This window comes from Pygoscelis adeliae, unplaced genomic scaffold (genome assembly GCF_000699105.1).
Source record: "Pygoscelis adeliae isolate BGI_AS28 unplaced genomic scaffold, ASM69910v1 Scaffold62, whole genome shotgun sequence".
NCBI classification, from domain to species: domain Eukaryota; kingdom Metazoa; phylum Chordata; class Aves; order Sphenisciformes; family Spheniscidae; genus Pygoscelis; species Pygoscelis adeliae.
The window spans coordinates 2,921,163-2,942,767 of record NW_008824401.1 but is presented as its reverse complement, the minus strand read 5'-3'; the positions used below and the strand labels follow the sequence as shown (position 1 = coordinate 2,942,767).

At 45.1% G+C, this 21,605-nt stretch overlaps 1 protein-coding gene across 1 annotated transcript in view; it reads left to right on the top strand.

Annotated features, from left to right (window-relative positions):
• The window catches only part of KCTD15 (potassium channel tetramerization domain containing 15), a 39,775-nt gene that overhangs the window by 7,063 nt on the left and 11,107 nt on the right, over positions 1-21,605 (top strand). Inside the window, exon 2 of the mRNA XM_009320269.1 lies at positions 15,317-15,461. Within this exon, the coding sequence (XP_009318544.1) occupies positions 15,317-15,461 (145 nt within the window). The remainder of the gene's footprint in view (positions 1-15,316; positions 15,462-21,605) is intronic.

Sequence of the window (21,605 nt, the reverse complement as noted above, 5' to 3'; positions counted from 1 at the left end):
TATTGCCATTTTGTATGGGTGCTGCGTGGCTGAGGTCACGCAAGGCCATGCAGCACTTCGATAAGCTCTGGGAAAGGTGTGAAGCAGTAGTTCCTATGGGCAGATGTACATTGCTGCTAGGACACATCCAGCACAGCTCCTGGGCAACATGCAGGGCAGAGTGCAGTGGGTGCAGGTGAGGAACTGTTTTGTCTTGCAGGCAGACTGGCTGGAGCACCTACAGCAGGAGTTGCACCAGTCCCGGGTCTTTGAGCACCAGTGCATGCATGACCTGCGCTAGAGGAGGGGCACATGGCTTGGCCTCTATGGAAAATAAAAATAATCTGTAACAGGGATTTAATTACAGCTGGGAATGATGATGTTAGATAACCTGTCTCTAGCTTTCACTAATGGGAAAAAATCCTGGATTCAGGGTCTGGCAGAGCCCATTGATGTACACCATGATATCAGATTTCCCCGCATTACCCAGGGCTGCTGTTGCACAGCTGGAACGGTAGCTTTGGTGGTAAAGCAGAATAACTGCCCTAACGCTTCACTCCAGTGACTTGGGGAGGCAGGAAGGAAGGAGTTTATATGGAAACTGATTCTTCAGACCTGTCTGTGTCCAACTCTCCAGGGTCTCATACTAACTGGCATGTAGGGAGGCACAACAGAGCTGAGCTGTTTGCTGTGATAAAGGTGTTTACTCTTTACTGGACTTCATAATGGCTGCATTGCCCAGCACAGCCGCTGCCTGGGGACTGCCCACAGGCTCTGGAGAGGAAAGCAGAGTTCACCCTTTGGGAGTACAAATCTTACTGTAATTGGGTGCTGCTATTGGGCCCTGTTGATGAATTAATTATTTGTGTGTTTACTTAGAATATTTGATGAAACATACAAGAAAATATTGCCCAGCTAGTCTCTGCTGAACACTTTTTTGGAAATTACTGTTTCTTTGTATACATTTACAGCCTGGGTTGTATGGAGTTCTAGGCATAAATGGGTATTATGGCATCTAGGAAGGGGCAGACCAAGCTAGTCGTGGAGAGAAGATAGCAAATCATACTCATCTGACTTACAGAAATAAAATTATGGCTGTGTTGCTACGCCTGGCATAGGCTGCTCAGAAAACCTGAATTTGAGAAAATTGCACATTCCTATCCAGACACTATCTTATTTGGCTCAGCTAGTCAAAAGGAAGAACAGGCTTCTCTGTGCAGCTCGTGCAGCCTGGCAGTGGTCAGGAGGGATATCACTTACGGCCTCTGAGGAGTCCAGAAGATGAATGTTGAACAGCGTCTCCAGTACCTTCAGTGCAAAACTCAGCTGACCTTGTTTCCTTTTCTGCTCTTCCTTTCTTCTGCACTGATAATGTGACTGTAGCCAAGTTACACTTAGCACATTAGTAATTCCCACTGTTGCTGCTTACAATGGGTTGAAAACTAGTCTGGTTTATTAAAACTCACAAAGATAATCCAGCAGACAAGGAGACCAAAAATTCAACTTTTTTTTTTTTTTCCAGCACTCTATAGCAGTTTCTGAGGTTAGCTGGTCAAGTACTTTGTCATTTCTTTCATTGCTTCTTTTGCTTACCACTCACCTGACAGGGCACTTTGGTGCCAGCAGCACAATTTAAGTATTTTTTCAGCAGTCATTTTCAGGGCAGTAACATAAAAAGCATTAGCAGCACATTTTGAGAAACCACTTCCATAGGCTGCTGTAGAAGCAACCTGTCTCCTCCTTTTATGTGCTGCTAGTGTTTCCCTGCTGATGAGCATGATATAAAGTACTGCACCTGCACAGTTGTAGCCACTTTATACTTAAAGCAAAGGGGAATCTCCTTTATTGATTACTTCTTCATGTGCTAATTAGTCACAGCTAACCACCACACCACTGGAGCAGATGAGGTGTTACCTCTTCGTATTTGGTCTTTGAATACACGTCACTGGTGTTTGTCTTTTGATTTATAAACTTCTGATTTATAAAGACCCTGCAATGGCAAGTAGACCTGGTCTGCTTAGGGGGATATTTCATGAACTACTTAGGAAGTTTCTAAAACAGACTCCCTAGATTATGAAGCAAAGGGGTATCTGTTTTGTAAGGAACATGTTATGAAATGAATTTGTCTCTAGGCCTAACTTAATTATTTTAATGATCCCACTGGTGGTTGTTGTAGGTGTCGTTCTGTGTATATATTGTGACCTACATGCTTGTGATTATTTATGAAATCTAAGATTTAAAAATACATTGGACTTTATTAATTCCTTGCCTACTTTCACTGAAATAAATGGAAGTGGTTTGGATATTGGTACATTGGGCCAAATTTCTCTTTCAGTGCAGTCAATGAGAGTTTTACCATAAGCTTAAATGGAAACAAATAAGCACTATTCTTTTAGAAAACTGCCCTGATAATAAACCTGGCCAAAATAATCCCTAGTGTAACCCTGTTGACCTCTGTGATGTGTGGAGAGGAATTACAAGAACCTGAACATTGTAGTTAAGATGCTTCTGCTGGGTATCCAGAGTACTCAGTCTCAAAAACATCTGAAGGTGTAAAACCAACAGGCAAATGAAGACAAAGCATCATGCATTTACCGGGTGCGTGCACATACCTTTCCTGGTCAGATGGCCTTGCCAAAGAGATGACTCCACTGGTTTTGAAGGAGTTACTCCAAATTTGTACCTGTATAACTGAAATCAGAATTAATCTATTCATGGGTTAATAAAATCTTTAAGAACAAAGTGCATATTTAAATAGAAATAATATGCAGGCATGCAAACACAGGATTCATATGTGAAAGCATAAGGGAGGCTAGATCTCTCGAGCACAGAGTAACAAGATGGTGTGGAGGATGCCAGGCTGCAGCTGACACAGGTTGTGCCCCATCCTGCTGCTAGCCACATTGACTTCGCCAAGTTTCTCTGTTACATGAAATGTAATGAATTGATGAGTATACCTAGTCCTTGCAGCACATCAGCTTGTATCCTTGTGCTGTGCTGACATTAAATGCCCAATCTGGTGACTGAAACAGCTAAGTATTGTCAATCACTCTCATCCCTGATATAACTCCATTGATACAGAGTTACACCAGGTTGGTGGCTCTCCGAACCCAATTTGATAGCTGGGAGAAGCTGCAGAGCTGGAATTAAACTCCAGAGTTATAAACTCATGTCTCCGTGCTCTGTCCACCAAACTGCCTACTCCTTCACTTCATCTGCTGTGATTAGCATGTACTTCAATCTTTTGATGCTTAAAAAAGAAATGACACCTGTAAACATTGTAGAGGGGTTTGTGTTTTGTTTTTACCTGATTTGCTCTCACTTGAAACTCTGCCAGGCAGGATGGCTATTAGCTTCACGTGTGCATGATTGCAGTCCTGCACGATTGATGCAGTCACTGTGACGACTGCCTGCCTGTCAGACCTGGGCACCAGGACACATAGGCTGAGCAGAGGTATTCTGAAGTTCACCTGTAATGTGTTGATTTCACTCTACTGCAGTATGGTGTGCGTTTAAAGGCTAAAATTGCTTTTTTATCTGCTGAGGACCACATAAAGCAAAACCTGAAAGGAGTCCTGCACGTGGATGCTGGGAAGCTGTTACGCAGCATTTGCACCGTTACTCTTGGTCAGACTCAGAAGGGATCAGTTGGCAAGCATTGGAAACTGAGATTTGCACCGTAAAGCTGAAACGCTGAAGGAATCCCAGTCCAAAAGGCAGGCTCCCGTTACGCCTCTCTCCTAATGGAGTGCAGATGCTACCAGTGCTGCAGGTAATCCGTTTAGATCTGGTAGAAGCTTTTGCAGCAGCAAATCTCTCTCTTGAGAAAGCAGACAATGAAAACCAGGGACTCTTTTTAACCTCTTTGGTGTCATACTGTGTTATGCCAACAAGTTGTACCAGTACAATTGACACCAAAGGCTGAAGCTTTGGCATTTGGGGAATGTGGTGTGCCTTCCAGGAGACCACTGCCTAAATTCCGCCATTGCAAAACTTACATACAATTTCACGGACAAATTTGGCTAATGGAACTCCATGGGAACCAGTAGATGACAATAGAGAAACTGGGTCCTCTGCTTGTCCTGGGGTTGTCTGGGAGGGAGTGAGGGCTGAATTTGGGCCAATAGTACTTAACACTGCTGTTGAATGAGGAAAAAAATTCAATGACCACTTTTTAATCTTACAGAGAGGAAAAAAGTCACACATGGATTTGTAACCAGTTCCAAACATATTATCTCTTCTGTTCACATCCAGTTATATTCTGTCTGCAGATGTGCGGGTTAAAGTGGGGGCCTGCTTCTGCTTTCAATTAAAGCAAAGGATGTTTTGGCCTTGACTTCACTGGGACCAGAATCAAACCCATGACCACAGTATTGTATTTAAGAGTGAATCTCTCGCAGTCACATAAAAAGGCCAGGTTCAGCTTTCAGTACCTCATCAGAGTCCAACAGTTACTGGTTTTCTTATTATTTTAAAGTTTTTGCCAAGCTTAATTCCGCAGGGCGAGCATTCGCTGTGCAGCAGGTGTATTGCTGTCTCCTTCCCAGGTATGGGTTCCCTCTCCATAGCCCCTAGACAAGGGCTCCCTCCCCCCTTTTTTGGGAATGCGGCTGCAGAAGCATGCTCTTCCCAGCAGACATGTCAGCAGGTCACCTCCTCTCTGTCCCTGCTCTTAACAAGCTGCAGTAACAAAAAACCTACTGGAAATTCCTCTTCGGTTCTGCCTTTCATCTGTCAACGGCTCGGGCTCACCAGCAAAAACTATTACACAGGCCTTCCTACTTGGTGTGGATATAAGGGCTTTGGTGGCTGTTTTCCTTTCAAAATAGCTTTTTAACAAATCGTTCTTGACATGTTCAGTTTCTTTAAGTGAACAGCCAGGAAAAATACGTTGGGTACAGCTTAAACAAATTAAGAATAAACAGGAGCATCATTCATTCAACATTTTAAGTGTGATAACAAAAATACGGATAGCGAGAACTGGATGCAACTTCCCAATCACATATATGCTTGTAGAGAATTACAAGCAGTTACAGTCTGCCTATAACTCCCCGCAATGTCTTTGTGCCAGAGTGAGTGGTGGTGTAAGCTGTACTGGCGGTGTACAGTAGTATAATTCCAGCAGTGTTGCATTCTGGGACTGGGCAAAATTGGTGTAGTTTACCCACTGGAGGACAGAAGGATGGGCTGCAGGAAGAGCAAATAGAGGAAGAATGTAAGATAAGCTGTTTTTTTCCATATTATCATTCTCAGCAATAGAAAAGTTTTACTAGTTTAGCGAATCAGCATACCAACCAACTGCCCAAGCAGCGTGGGCAGTTTCTTTTAAGCAGAAAGCTAATTTATCACTACCCAGAGAGGCTGGTATCATTCCTGTTCACAGCAATGGAGTGTCCCGATGCAGTGGAGGCAGGCGTGGGCACTGAGGGTCGCCTGATGTTCCTGCTCATCCCAGACAGTGTGGTGCTGCAGAGTCCTGGGCAGTCCACACCTGGGAACTTTTTCCTGTGGATCTGCTTAGCTTTCGTTTGTCTGGGATGAGAAGTAAAGAGCTGTGGCTCGAGCAGATTAAATATTCTAGCTGTTTGCATGAGCAGCAAGTACCAAAGTGAATGTGTTAGCTGTCACCATTTACACTTTGTAAAAGGTTATGCAGCCCTTGAGTATCCATCCCTCTTTCTCCTGCTGTGTACTGAAACGTACTGGTTTCACAGCACCCACACATGCAAAAGATGCGGAGGGCCAGACTTGCACCCTGAAAAGTAAATGAGTTACATTTGAAATTTTCCCTGCCTTCACCGAGTCCCAGTGGGAGTTTCGCTCTTGACTTCAATGAGCAAGGATTTAGCCCATTTATATTAAAATAAAACTAGTATTTGCATGTTTTCCAACCTCCCAGCATGCCCAGTTATACAAGGGTGATGTATAACTGGGCTCCCACTTGAAGTTACAGCAAGTAGGTGAGGTGAAAGAGAGCTGGCATTTGGTGCAACCCTGTTACCAGGGCCCTCATAGCACCATGATTTAGGTGGAAGGGATGGTTAAAGGAATAGCAAGAAAAGGCTTGTATAGGCAGGAATGTTTTATTTGAATTGTGCATCTTCTCATGTATTAACAACTTAATTCTGTTGAGTGCCCGCAACTCCCACAGAGTTTGAACTGAAATGTAGTTCTTGCAGGATTGGGACCTTTGGGAAACTAGGGAACGCTTTGGGAAACTAAGATGTTAGTTTAGGAGTTTGTTTTATATTAAAGAATTTTTGTTCTTCCATTGATTTTCATGGCCAAAATTTAGTGTAACTTCTCTGTTGAGAAAACATGAAAGGCCAAGAACCCTCGCAGGGCTCAAATCAGAGCAGCAGCAACAATGGCATAATAAAAATAGGATACTTCTGGCAATATAGATTTGTATTAATATTTTTAATCTTCACCAACTGTTTAGACAAAAGTTCAGTTAGAATGAAGTAAGAGACACAAGAAGAGCAGAAGTAACCAGAACTTTATACTGGAAAAAATGATAGTATTGGAAATCCAGCTAACATGTGCTTCTTTAACTTCAAATGTAAGTCCACAATTTAAAATGTAGAGAGGAATTTCCAAATAGATAGGTATTACCTACAATGTATGAACTTCTGTGGTTACCTGGACTTCGGCATGTTTCACTGAAAGGATAATATTTAGCTCCTACTGCTAACAAGTTCTGTGTTTTGAGGGTTCATATTATATTGTAATATTATTTGGTTACTTTTATGAAAAATATGTAAGTCAGCCAGACTCTGCCCTTTCACTCTCCCCAAGTAGTTACTGCTTGTTAGGAATAGGGGTGGCAGAACTGGCCTATCTGGAACTACAGTAACTGCAACCCCTCTGCTTGCGTTGGGCTGCCGTGCATCTGCGCACCTGCCATGGTCAAGGCCTCTGTTCTAGTCATGGTTACTCCAGAGTAGCTTAGCCAGACCAAATGAATGCAAAAATGGTATGGTTAAGCATCAAAAAATAATGGGAGGCTCTTTGTCACTGTCCCTGTTACAAAGGATGAACAAGCCATGTCAGTGGCACGTAGGGAACTTTTAATGGAAAATGCAAATTGTACCTGTATTTGAAAGTTACATTTTTTTCTTGTTAAGCACAGCAAATGCATTTTGTGACTGATGATTTAAATAAATGTGGTGGGATGCTGATGTGTGTAGTGAATGAATGCAGTTCTGTCTGTATGTGTCTACTTATCCTGCCTATAAATGTGGTTATACCCCGAATGCAATGAAAGGATTTGTAATACAGTGATTAACATACTAGAAACTGTTTGTTTAGTGAAGTCTTTTTATAGCTGTTAAAGTAACACACTAAAATATACAAACACTACTTTAATAAGGCAAAATAAAATAATTAGCCTGACAGAGGGCTGGATTCTGCCACCGTTACTCATAGCTAAGCAGTGCTTTGTTCCTGAGCTGTTGACTCCCCATGAGATGGGTAGCAGAAGCAGCGCTCTGGGGAGCAAACACGCTGCTGATAAATCTGGGATGAGTGACCAGTGCTGATGGGCCTAATCCCAGTATCCCAATGAGGTGAAGGGCTTAGGGTTAATACCCTTGTAAACCTGGTGGGAATGAAAAGCCTGGAAAGGAAAGCTCATGTGAGCCTCAGTTCCCTTAGTTGCTGGTCTGCTCATTGTAATTTTTTGACCGCTCCTTTTCCTCCTCCCTCAAGACCTGATGGGACGCTTGGCCGCATGGATGCAGGACCAGGGTGGCTCTTGACTACCAAGAGAATTTTTTAATGCAGGAAAAGACACTGGCTTCTCTACCTAGGGTTAGTGTTTCCAGTTTCTTGTCTTAAGTGCTAATTTATGTATAGGCAATACTGTCTCTACAAATTAAAAAATAAGTGTCATGTATCAAAATCTAAAAATACATATATATTTCCATGAAATTATATATCAAAGTCACCCGCCAAAGTGTCCTAAGTGTGGAGATAGGTTGTCAGCAACAGGTGGAAGAGAAAGAGCTGTAGGATCTTTTATCCTTGCCATGAATGCTTTGTGGTATTTCAAAAATAATAGGTAATTTCCACTTCAGTGGATTTTATTACCTGTTGCTTCAGTGGACTTTAATTGATAGTAACAGAGAACTGAAAACATAATTGTCCATGCCTTCGTTTTAACTACAAAATCCATTACATATTTAATTTTGCTTTTTAGTGATGGTATAAAAAGAAGGAAAAAAATCCTTCCAGAACTTCCTAAGAATGATTCTGCATGGTAGATGATAATGTTCTTTCTGGATTATTGACTTTTAAAAATACATGTTGATACTATATAGACTAGCTCTGATCTATTGCAAAAATAGATATTCTAGCCTGAACAGCAAAATATGAAGTATTAAATCTAGGTAATAGATCCTGCAGTTCCTTCAGGTGCTTAATAGTTAATGAGTGTAATATCCTTCAAAAGCACTGCAAAGCGAGCATATGGCTCAAAAAACTCCTGTGGCATTCCAGGATCAGCGTTGGAAGGCAGGAACAGAAGGTTATAGGAATTGGAGTTGGATAAACCGGTTACCTTGTGAGTTACCTCCTCCATCCCTTTGCGGAGATCAGACTGTACTACTTGATGCTCCTGTTAAAAATTGAGAGGGGTTTTGGAGTTACAGGCTTTAGTATCTCCATTTGGTTTTAGCAGGTCAGTTTTGTACTTGAATATCTGTGGTCGCTCACTTGTGCAATCAGGATTGAAGGGTCCAGGGCTGAGCAATGCCTGCATGGGGCCAGGCAGTGCCTGTAGACACTGGCGTCTGAGGCTGCCTTGCTGAAACACGGGTGCTGATCCTGGTCTTGTAGGAGTGGTGGGAGGAGGAGTCAGTGGTCAGGGTGGCTCAAGGATGCGCGGAGCAGTGACCTGCCTAACACTGCAGGCTTGATGCCTGCACTCCGTTTGGGACTGGAAGCCAGTGCCTGATCTGGGCTTACTTGTGCCAGAAACCCCCTTTGGGACACCTCTCTGTGTCTTCAGGCACGTGAACAGGTCCCAAAGCACACGTGGCTGCTTGGATTTCATAGTTTGCAGAGCAGCAGTTTGTACTCCCACTTTAAGACTCAGACTCTCCCCCCCCCCCCCTTTTTTCCCATCACTGTATGAATAAAAGATTTAAAAGATGCTTAAACCAAAATTCTCCCCAGCTGAAACACCCTCCAAGCCAAGCGTACGCCTGAAGCAATCTGAGGTGGTCAAGATGTTATCTTTGATTAAAATGGAAACTCTGGCAGAGCCGTAAGGGCGAAGCCCGCACAGAGTTTCTGCACCGTACCGCAGCCAGGTTGTGTGTGCACAGACCCGCACTGTAGACAGTGCCTCTCCTTAGTGCTATTTTCCCATAATGGGAGAAGGGCTTAAAATCACTGATCAGGTAGCAGGGTGTGAAGGTACGGCATAACCATACAACAGAGCTTTGTTTATGGACTTTCACGCTAATTATAGCTGAAGTTTTAAATTGAGGCAGATCAGAAAACCTACTGCAGCCAGATGCAACCTTTAGCCACGTTCCTTGCTGTACAGGGCATGAGTGAGCATGTGTCCTGGCCGAGACAACGTTTTAACGTCTCTCCCTCATAACTACCATCAGGCCAGAAGGCAGAAGACACCCGTTTGCTGCTCAGCTGGGTTATCCCTGTTCTCCTCTCCCAGCCCTGCCTGCTTTTTGGACGGGTTGGGTGTTTTAACATACCTCCCTGGGGAAAGCGGCTGCAGGTGCTTTCTCCATTACGGTTTGCTTTGCTGGGAATTTGTGCACAAATTCAATCAGTTTTACAGTAAAAATAATGGAAGTATGAAAAACACTACTGTAAAGATCCAGCAGCACCGTCCACTGCCCACCCCAGACTGTGCTGCTGCAGCTGGGATGTAATATGCCAGCAGAGAGCCGGCTCCTGGCACGCTGGCATTGGGTAGGGTGCAGCTGTTCCAGAGGCTTTCAGCTTCTCTCTTCCAGCAGTTACTTTCTTGTGATGGGACAAGTAACAGACTTACTTATAACAGACATAGCTACGACGGCAGCAGTGCCAGACAGCGTAAGGTGCTCCAGTCTCTCGAGCACCTCTGCTCCAGTTCACAGCATTTTTTCTCTTCCAAGCAGATAACAGTATCTCTCCTACCCACCTTGAGCAAATATTTAAGAGATAAGCAGTGCTGATTTGTGCTCAGCAGCAATGACTGGACTCTGCTAATATACCTGGGATGCTTTGCTAACGTGTCCCGCGGGGCAGTTTCAGGTCATGCTGAGTGTCCCAGCTCTAAACAACCCTCTTCCTCCTCTCTGTGGCATTTCCCAGAGCAGCTGCCGCCTCCTCCTCCAGCTCCCCAGCAAGCCCCAACAGCCAAGTACAACTGACAGCCGCCATATAAAATGCAGGGAGAGCGGCAGAGCTCGTGTTGGCTTTGCTGTGCATTTGCGCTGAGTGGAGTAGGAGGGTGAATGGAAGAGTGGCAGGTATAGCAGAGGGCACTGAGTGGAGCATAGACCCGCATGCTTGCAGGACCCATGGTCAGGTGTTTCTCTCTTCTTCCCCTCTCCTCCCATAGAATTCGGAGAGACACACATTTTAATGACAGTTCGCTGAAATGTGCACTCCCAGCTGATTTGACATTGGGCAGAAAAACTGTCTACAGAATCAATTTTTAATAAATGTAAACAACTAAATTATGAATGACAAAAATATCACTGAACAGTTAAATATTAATCACGTAATTACTTAAATTAATACTTTTAGTGCAATGTTGTGATAGAGAGTTTTACTTAAGTGGCGTCGCTGCTCTGGCTGGGCAGTGGGGCTCGGGAGCGGAGGGCTCTGCTGGTGCTTGCCGCAACCCCAGCTGCTGGCTGTCCCACAGGTCCCACAATACTGGGTGCTCCTCTTAAAGCCTCTGGGACCAGATTTATTAAGAACGAACTTCAGTTTCCTGTTCAAAAAGAGAACTGACAAGAAAACGGCTAACCTGGCCCCAAACCAGAAAACACACCCCCCCCAGACTCTCCTGTCCCAGTGTGCTGTTAAACCCCCCAGCAGCGGGTGTGTGATGTGCAGAGTTGTGGCTATGCTCAGTGATGATCTCAGGAAGACCAACCGTGCTCCAGAAGGAGCTGGGGTGCAAAAAGCCCTGGCTGCTTCTAAGATGGAGTTGGGTAAGTTTATGAAAGAGATGGTGTGCCACGAGGTTGGGGGCTGGAGTGACTGCCTGCGGGCCCCCTCCGGGCTCCCATCTAAACAGGCGCTGCAGGGACCTTGCGTGGTGGAAAATTGGTTGCAAGTGTTACGGGGGTGTGTGGATAGCAGCAAGCTGTCTGTAGGTACTTGCACACAGCATGCGGCTTCCTCCCCTGCCCAAGAAACTAAGAAAAGAATTTACTGGCACTCTTGTCCTTGTGGGTTGGCTGGCTGCGTTGTTTGTTTTTAATCTAATAAAAGGAGATCTTAATATCGTAGTAAAATCGGTACAAAGCTAGAAACTTGCCCCTTGGCGTTTTGGCGAAACATTATTGAAAATGTAAAAGCCTTCAGCAGAAACAACAGAAGCACAAAGAAATTGTAGAAATAGGATCAACAGGTTGTGTTCTGGATGTTGGGAGGAGCAGGGAAGAGCATCCAGCCGGGGCTCAAGGTGCCAGCAAGACCCGCTAAGATGGAGGACTGATGCCAGCCCTGTCGTGGCTCTGCTCCGTGGGGACATGATGCAGCAGTGGCTGGGAGCAGGGGCCCTGCGAGGGTTGAGGTGGGCAGCACTGGAGTGGTGGCGGGGCAGTAGGGAAGAGTACATTGCCAGGAGGGCAGGAGCAACTGAGGAGGAGAAACAGACGGCTGGGAAGAGCTGTGCACTGGGAAGATGGTATGAGCATAGCGGGACCTGGTCAGGGAGGTGGAGGCAATGGAAAGGCAAGCTTGCCATCCTTAGGCTTGCAACTACTTGGATTGGTCCTGGTTTGGTCTGCTCCCTGTCTGGAAATTATATCTTGTACAGAAATTTTAAGAGTGTTTTTAAATGGGTAAGTGAAGCATCTCTTGCAAAAGGTGGGAATGCTGAAGAAGTGGTCATTGCTCAGACTCACCCATCACTGTAGGATCCAAGTGCAGCTCTTTTTGCCTCATTTCTGTTTTCCTGTGCCTTCCACCTCTTCACAAGCATCACTAGAAGCACCATTCCCACATGCCATAAGCAAGTGCCTCCTGAAAATGCCATTACCCAACTTGTCCACCAGTACAGTACTGGGCACCATGACCGCTCATAAAAACAACCATTTTCAGGGTGACGACTGCCTGATCTGAGAGCTGCAGCCACTCCCCACGACTTTAACTCACATCACATGGCGGGACACTGGAGGGAGCAGCTTCCTAAGGCTGCCAGCCAGACTGGTACCTAATTTCTGATTGAACATCAACAAGTTTACACAGTGCAAAACCATTCCCATCGCCTTGCACTTGCTGACTTCCTGGCTCTCTGACAGCCTGTGCGCATTTTTCTTCCACACTTCTGCACGTGGTGTTTTGTTCTGGCCACCCAAGACCCATTCGCTGAGCACATTAGGTCCCGGTGGGGCTTGTGGAGCTGTCCCTGGTCACTGTGCTCTTTTCCATGGCTTCACACGTGATGAGTAACCCTGTCAGGCGAATTTTCCTTTTGAAGCTGCCATTTGAGTTCACTTTGTGCTCTCAGAGCGTTACGTTTTCTGATGGACTTCCTACAGGTACGGTTTATAGTAGTGAGAAGCAGGAGTGCTTTCCGCACACAGTGTTACAACATGCTGCAGTGAAGTTGGTTCTTGGAACATAGCAGCCCCCTAAAACGTCAAATAAATCCCTGAACTATTCATCACACTGTTTTTGGGGTGGCAGTTAAGTCTTTCAACACTCTGCAAGTTTTTTTCCCCAGCAATAATTTCGCTGGTGAAGAAATACAGCTGAGGGCACTCTACAAAGGCCTCAAAATTCATGTTTTATTTTCATTACCAAAAAAATGCTTCACTACATTAAAGAGCAACCCATTAAAATTTTGTACCCTGTCTTCCCTGTGCCCTGTCATTGGCAAACCTTCCCCCATACACGCGGCAGAGCTGAACAGCAGCCGGCGTGTTGCTTTAGCAGACTTCACAGAGAAAGGGCAGCAAAGGGGAGGAAGTTTAAGCCACAGCCCAGCTTGTTTAGGTGTAAGATCTCAAAACTTTAAATAGGCATGCAAATTTACTCAATAAATGTACCATACGGAACCTTAAGCTGCTCTAATAGTGTTTCCTCTGCTTTCAGTCTAACCCAGCACAGCACACTGGCTCATGTGCATGTCTAAGGAAATAAATTAACTGTCTGGTTCCTGGAATAAAATCTAACACTGTACAAAGCAATATATTTAACTGTCTCAGGCAAACAGCCCTAAAATAACAACGAAAAAGAAGATAATGCATTACTGGAGGCTTACCAAACCTTGGGATTATATAAATGTTGCAGCGTGAGCTGGATGATGTTTTCTATACCATTGAAAAGCTAGAGCTTGAAGGAAAACAGTAAATGTATTATAATTAGGGGTTAGGGGAGCATTTTCTTATTCTCATAAGTAACTCAGACTAGCTGAATGATGACACGGACACGAAAGCAGGCAGTAAAACCTGGAGCTTGCTTAAGAGGGCAGAAAGGTTTTTAGCAAGTCCCCACTGAATTCAGCTAAGTCCAGTTTTATTTAATATCTCCACAGTTAATTGAGAAATAAAAGACACGTTAATTAAATTTGCAACTAAATTAGCAAGTTAGAAGATCAGACCGAGGTGCAGCTGTGGAGAGCAAATCTCGCCATGTTGCATGAACCCATAACCCAAAGCAGGCGGTGCGGGGCGCAGCCAGAAGCACCAGCACTGTGGGTGGTGGCAGGGAAACAAACCTGCCCCTTCCCATCCCTGGGGTGGGCGTGCACCTTCCCCAGCCAGGCTGAGAGGTCTCTCGCATCCTGCTGCTGGGCCAGAAATCTTGGGGTGGGGTGGTGATGCTGGAAGGAGGGAGGCAGCGCGGCTGCGGCTGCAGCATTTGCTAGCAGTGCTGGCCGTTGCCTTTGGCAGGGTTTGGTGAGCTTGTTACCCACGGGAGAGGAAAGCCCTGCCCTGGTCACAGCGAGGGACACGGGGGGATTGCATAGCCGAGTCAAAGAGACGGCTTGACAGTGAAATCTAGCAGGCTGCAGGATAGTCTCTCTGGGAAATGGAGGAGTCCTCACTGGCAGGGTTATTTAAGACTCGACTTTGAAACACGAGACACTGCAGTTGGGAACAATGCTGCACTGTCAGAGAGATGGACTCAATTACTTAATAGGTCGTTGCTGTCTGTCTCCTGCGATTTTCCTTTCAAGAACATATATTCAGCTGGGTTATTTCTCATGGGAAGACAAAGCGCTCTGAGAGAAGCCAGGCGTTTGGAGGGGAGAGGCGGGAGGAACGGCAGCCAGGCAGATGCCCGGTTTGCTTTCTGCAGAGCATGCTCCTTGGGACATGGAAAAAACTGGAGTGATGTAGCTGATGTGGTATTTTGGTCTTGTAACCAGCTGATCCCCCAGTCTCATAGGTCTCACTTCCTTTTCTTTGCTCATGAAAGATTTGCCATGTTGCTTTCTTCTGCCAGACTCTGATCCCCAGGACTACTGGTGGTGGGACTGTGGTCCCACAGGCAGCGCTGCAGATGCTGCACGGGCCATTGGTTGCTGGTTTGCCAAAACATTCAGCGTTGGATGGCCACTTACCCAGCACTGACAGGTCCACACAGCTCATCTTGGTGTATGGACAGCCTCTCCTCTAGCATGGAAAGGCTTTGATGGTGTTTGATCAAAATGACAGCCAAGCTGGAGGAAAAGCTCATGGCCAGGAACCCATCTCCAAGTAACCATTCGGTTCTCCGTTAGCAGGATATAGTGGACAGGGATGTATAATGGAACCGGTGACGCATGTTCTCACCAAAATTACTCTGCCAGCCATGGGGTGAGTGTTTCACAGGCACTTTCCTTGTCGGGGTCACGGGCCTAATTTGCAGCCCTGATTCAGGGCAGCGTGAGCTTAGCCCTAGAGCAGCTGCAGGGCTCTCACTGCTGGTGTGTGTGCCTCTGTCTGCATGCGCACACGCACTTCTGTGTGTATGAGTGTGCAGGTGCACACCCATGTCTAAGGCATCTATCTTTGTGCACTTGTTTGTCACCAAATACTGTGTCACCTTATGCACATTGAATTGATGCAACTCAGTTGGCTGGATGTTCTTCAGCCCTGAGGGTGTAGTGAGATTTTGTCTCTTTTGCCCATTTCTTTTTCTTTTCTTTTTTCAGAATAAGTCGTCTGTTTAATGGCACAGAGCCTATTGTCTTGGACAGTTTAAAACAACATTATTTCATTGATCGAGATGGTGAAATTTTCAGATACATATTAAGCTTCCTAAGGACATCTAAGCTACTGCTCCCAGATGACTTTAAGGTAAGGAAAGCTATAGTCTGCAATCCATTTTTTCCTCCCATTCTGTCATTTTCTTTTGGTGCAGGTTGGTTTGTGTGCTTGACCTAAACACACTTGACTAAATGTTGCTGTTTATTGTTAGGATTTTTAGTACTTGTGTATTACACCAGGGATGCTATTATTTAATAAATGGACCAATGGTTGTCATGGATACCATAAAAAGTTAAACGATGAAGCTTACGGCTAAATCAGTTTTTCTGAACTAATTGTATTTTCTCACATTTTTAGCTTATTTATCAGGGTATAACAACAATTAAGAAGCAACATCAGCAACTAGCACTTACCAGGGTTTAATGCTTAGAATCTGAAAGAAATGTTTTAAATTTGATACTCAGAGGGCTTAAATTGTATAAATCTTTTTCTTGTTGGTATAAAAAAGAAACACCCTTAAACAAGCCCATGAGGATTTGTGTTAGATACAACCAATGCAGATACTGTGATTTCAGGAAGTAATCTTTTACACAATTTATGAATGTCAAAATATTCTTGGGAGATGGAATTTACTGAGGGTTTTTTGAGGAGCAATACATGTTTTCTATGAAATAATGGCGCTGGTTGTTACTTTGCAAATCCTGATTGTTTAAACACTCTCCTCCTAGCCTTGTTTATTTGGCTTTGCACTTACGAAACTTGCAACATTGTCATCCTTATGCATGAAAATTAGAAGACAAAAGTGTCCAAACTGTAGATGACAAGATTCAACAAAAGCACTAACTCCAGGATGAAATGATGACTAAATTGGGATGGCAATGGGGATCTGCTCAGAGTTAGAGGACATGGAGCGTTGCTGGAGAGGAAGGTTCCTGTGCCGTGCAGTAAGATTTCACTTTGCATGTTGGACTAGGTAGGCAAGATAATTTGGCCAGTCATTACTGAGTCAGTCCAGATTTGTGGTTGCTGTGGTGGCTTTAGCTTTGGAGTACAGCTGATCCTCATGCTGCAAACTGCTCCTCAGCCATTCTTGCCTAAGTTACGAGTATAATCGTATTTGACCCTGACATGGGAGCGTTTACAGTTAATGTTGAGCAGATGCGCTGTGTGATGGGAGCACACATCTAGTCCAAGGCAGGGAGAAGTTTTTCACAGGTGGTTTTGGAGCTCCAGCCCAGAAGGGCTGTCCTGAGCTGGTCTTTCTAGGGAGCAGTGGGCAGGTCGGGGAGGCTGGCCTGCGGGTTGGGGTGCCGTGAAGCAGGGCGAGAGCTAGAGCACGAAGGGGTGGATGTGAGAAAAGCTTTTTACAGAGAAGTGAGAGAAAACGCACAGGTAGGAGTGAAGCTAAAGACCAGACCAGTTCTGTGGATTGTAAGATGGATCAAGTAAAAGGGGGTGGATGGAGAAGCAGTAAAGGTGAAATGACAGAGAGATGCTTCAGCGGCAGCATTTTAGACAATCTGGTGGGACAAGAAGGCGTGAGAAGAGAGGGTAGAAGAGATGTAGTTTGAGTTGATCATGGCCTCGACCGGCATCCAGATTTCAGAGGTGCTGTGAAACAAAACCAGCAGGATTCAGTAAGAGCCTGGAGGTGAGTGCTGGTGGATGCCAAGGACTTGTCTGCACAGCGAGCCGCTGGCAGGGCTGGGAGAGACTCAGGAGAGCCGGCGCTGTGCCCAGGCTCAGTCCGTTGTTCCAGACCATCTCTTTGCATAGGGTTAACTGTATTTTAGTTAGTTCCTCCCTGAGAGAGCTTTAGAGCAAACCCCAGGCTAATGAGGGCTCAAGAACAAAGCAAAGTATTGCTAGGTAGGGAGTAACTAAATAAAAATGCATAGAAGAATGTGCTGCAAAGCTATATTAAAACTGCATTGTAAACGGATTTGACTTCACAGAAATTGTGTAATTTTACCAGCATGATTAAAGTGACAGAAGACAATAATCAAAGGCAGCAAATGGAATCACTCAGTGTTTCTAAATGCAAAACTCTATTTAAGGTATAAAACCTGACAGGTTTTCCAGTGAGACTTGCATTAAATGTTCTTTATGTCAAACAAAGAATTATCAAGTGTTTTGAATATTTATTAGTTTTTACCCCTTAATTTAATCAAGCAGTTTATTAGCCTCAAGGTTTAGCCAAGTTGCTTTTCAACTTGAATTGCTGCTCAGATGGTTATTTTGGAAAGTTTGGAATGTTAGTACTGCACCAGCATTATTGTGTTTGCTATTTAAGTGTTGTTTTCAGACTAAGTTAACACTGAAATGCAGAGAAAGTGGGGTACGTGTTCCTGGGCTAGTGATTCTTTATTATCAAGTCTGACTGGTGTGTTTACAGTGAATATTAATTACACTTCCAACTACTAATAAGCCAGAACTTGAAAGCGTTTAGTATCTGACAGGTCCCACTGAAAGCAACACTCTAATAGTACATATAATTTTCCTGGGTTTGGGGGATTTTAAGCCACATGAAGTATGCTGAGAAATTACTGTGAATTGTTTGGCTCGGTTCTCCTTTGCAGCCAGCCTGTGCTGAGCGAGGCGATGGCAAGCAGCCCGGAGCTGCTTACAGCTCCCCCTTACTGCACCAGTTCAGTCCCACGTGTGGCACCACGACACCTTGAGCAACAAAAGTCCTCAAGCAGAGTGTGGAGCTAGCAACCCCCGGTCTGCCACGCTGCTGGGTTAGCGGGTGGCTGGCGCAGGAGCTGCCCCTGCCTTGCAGCCCAAATATTCTCTGCCTTGATCACCCCCGCCATCAGAGGTGTTTCCCCAGGACATTTATGAGGAGCATCTGTCCCCTTCACTGCCAACACATAACTTCATGCAAAACCAGGACCCATCATACCTACTTATTTGAGACTCACCCCCTGCATAGAGATCATCAAACAAAAATAGACATAGGCAACGTGTATATTATTACTCCATCCTAAGGAGGGGAGGAGCACAAACGCACAGGACATCTGAATTTCATACAGATTATAGAGGTCACCTGTAGCACCAGAACCACAAGGCCAGCAGGCTAATTTATTAATATCGTTTTAAAATTAGTGTGCTTGCATCTAATTTTAAGTGCTCTCAAACTGACCTTAGCAAATGGTGCAGTTGTCATTGTAGAAGTGAGCAACTTTCTCTCGTAGCCAGGAGTCAGATCTTCACAGCACTAAAATATAAAAGAAATGTTGAGTCATGACGACAGTTTGTTGTTTCATGTAACAAAGAATAACAAGTGAAAAATGGGCAGAAAGAGCCATTTCAGCCTGTTCAGGAGTCAACATTAGGTACAAAAATAAAGGACCTCTTTAGTACTGAGAGAACAGCATCAGGTTCACAGGAGACATGGTTTTACAGTTTCTGTTGGCTGTCTCTGCCTGTAGTTAGCAGATCTTTACTGACCCACTGGCACTGATGTCAAAACAGCAGCAGAACTGGCCTTGCAGTCATGCCTCCTGTCTCCTCCCCAGGAAGATGTCACCCTTGTCAGAGGTGACTGCAGAATTCAGCCAACGTGAAATCCACCAGAAAAAAAGCTTTTCTACCAAATCACGAGCAGAAAATTATTTTGTGAAAGGCAAAAAGCTGCATCTTCGAAAGATCTGTTTACCTCTCCCATGAGATCTAAATGTTGTCCAGAAGTTGTGGATGGAGAAAAGCTGTGTGCATCCCACCTGGCTATCTGCTCCCTTTTCCAGAACTTCCCCACTAGTTCCTACAACAGCCACAAGAAATTGAAGGCTCCTGGGAGCTCATGAAGGCTTTTTGTGGTACTTCACAGCAAAATCAGAGGCTGGACTGTCCATCTCCCCTTTCAGTCTAGCAAGGAGCACCCTGCTTGTGAGCAGACACCTTGGCTGGTGGGAATCACCTTCAGAGTAAAGCAATTTTCCTTGGCTAAACACAAGCAGCTCCATTAGCTACCATACACAGTACTTGACTCTGGGCTGTGCTGCCACAAGGTACACTGCTGTTAAGAAGTTGGGAAGGTAGGGAAATAATCCTTAGAAGAAATGGGAGATGCATCATTAGTCCTGCAGGCCAAGGAACTCCTAGATACTGTAGAAAATCTGCTGCGGGATGCTGCCTGCTGCTCAGCAACACTGCACTGATGCCAGGGCTGGAGCTGTGAGAGAGAGGGTGCAGTATCTGTATGCATTTATCAGCACATGCCTGGGACAGGAACTGTACCAGGCTGCTCTGAGGCTGAGTTTCAATGAAACTGTGTGCACTTTGCCACTGTGCTAGGCACTTAACACCCTGTAGCTACCCTGTACTTGTTTCAGCGAAATGTGCCTCTTCTGGATAGGTCTAGGAAGATGCGTGTCTGCATCTGCCTTTGGTAACTTACCAAAATGAGCAGCATGGAAATGTTTTCTTGCAGCTCCTGTGGCACCTCCCTGGCGAGGTCCCTTGTGGGTTGAATTCTTCTACTTCATATTTCATGTTAAATTTTTGCAAATCGTCAGGGTAGGATTTTATACCTACAGTGCAAGGGTGGAAATACCTATGTCGGTATTACCTGGGCATCCTGAGCGTCCTGTGTAGACGATCCAGAGCTGGGCATCGCCTCCAGTCCGGTTGCAGCCACACAGTACTCTGAACGGTGTATAAAACCTGCACAAGATCATGTACTTAGCGGTGTGTTGAGTCCATTTCCCTGCCCAAGCACAGGCTTGAGAGAACTGGACCCCCACGCTGTGAACTATTCATTCTTTGTTCCTGGTTTTGCAAAATCCTCTTCCCTCCCATTGTCAAATTTCATAGTGGTGCCCAAGTCACTTGGTGCAGAAACGCCAGATTTCCTGTTACAGGAGCCAGAGCAGGTCAGGGCGGTGGGGCAGGCTGTGCTGGTGGTGGCTGGTCTGGGGCAGTATGCAGAGTCGGGGGTCACGGAAGGTGTCCCTTCCCAGTGCTGTCAGACAGCCATGAATTTTCTCCTGCCATTCCTAGCAGAAGACGCTTTTCTATCCCCTCTACTTGTTACAGCATAACAGATTCCCTTTATTGCCACTGTCTGATGATAGGCAGGTGCCCAGACTCCCTAACACTGCACATGCATTTTGCTTCTTTGCATCAGCACGCCTCAGATTCCCAGATTCTGTTACAAACCCCATCCTCCAGGTGCAAAACCCTTTCCAGCATATTGGTGCTCAACCCAAGTGTGGAATGGACATGGAGATGACAGTCTTATTTTTAAAACTAACCCAAGCACCTTGGCTTAACCCAGGCAGTTTATGACTGGGTGCATCCCACTGAGCACATGATGCTCCAACACAGCTCTGGTTTCCACACAGCTGCCTGAAGCATAGCCGTATCATTCTTGGAACAGTAGTAGAAGAGCTGTTTCATCTGAAAACTGGTTGTCTTATCACAAAATGATATCAGAATATAAAATTTGTCTTGTTTATTTAGGACAAATGATGGCTAGCAGGAGTCACTAAAGAGCTGCATTTGATGCGGTGGGCTAATAGCTGGCTGTGGGGGAGGTAGAGGTGGTGTGATCCTGCTTTTGTGTGCTTTATGGCTTTACTGTTTTGGCTCGGGGGTGCTGGACCATTGAACTCCCGTGATTCAGGATACCGTTAGCCTAGTCCAAAGCCCAGTGAAGTCAGTCGAGAAGACTCTCATGAATGTAATGGGCTTTGCATCCAGCCTCAGGAGCACTGTACCTCTCTTTACTTTCAGAAATGAAGGACTGTTTTTTATATGGTTGTACCACCTTTTCTGCGTTTTACTATTGAGTTTTCTTAGCACATATTCAATTGATTTACCTTACAAATAATATGTTATTTTATAGTGACCATGAACACAGATACTGTAAAACTGTTTTTTTCAGGACCTATTGAAAACAGCAGGAGACTTTCCGTTGCCTTCAGTAAGCACTGGATGCTCACGTTCGCTCTACAGCATTCCATCACATTTTTCCTTAGCATTGCATGTTTTCCTTGCTCAAAAAAGAGACACATGGGACCAGCAGATGACTAGTGAACGTTTGATAGCCCCCTGCACACACCTCTGTAATAACTGCAGTTAAGTGGTGGACTGTATGGCTCCAGTGTCCCGCATGAAGAAGATTTCAGAAAGTTTGGGCCAGGGCTTGTTTTTTAATTTAGGCCACTAATCCCATGCTCAGTAACCAGGGACCTTCACCGGTGGACAGAGAAAAGCAGTAATGGTTCA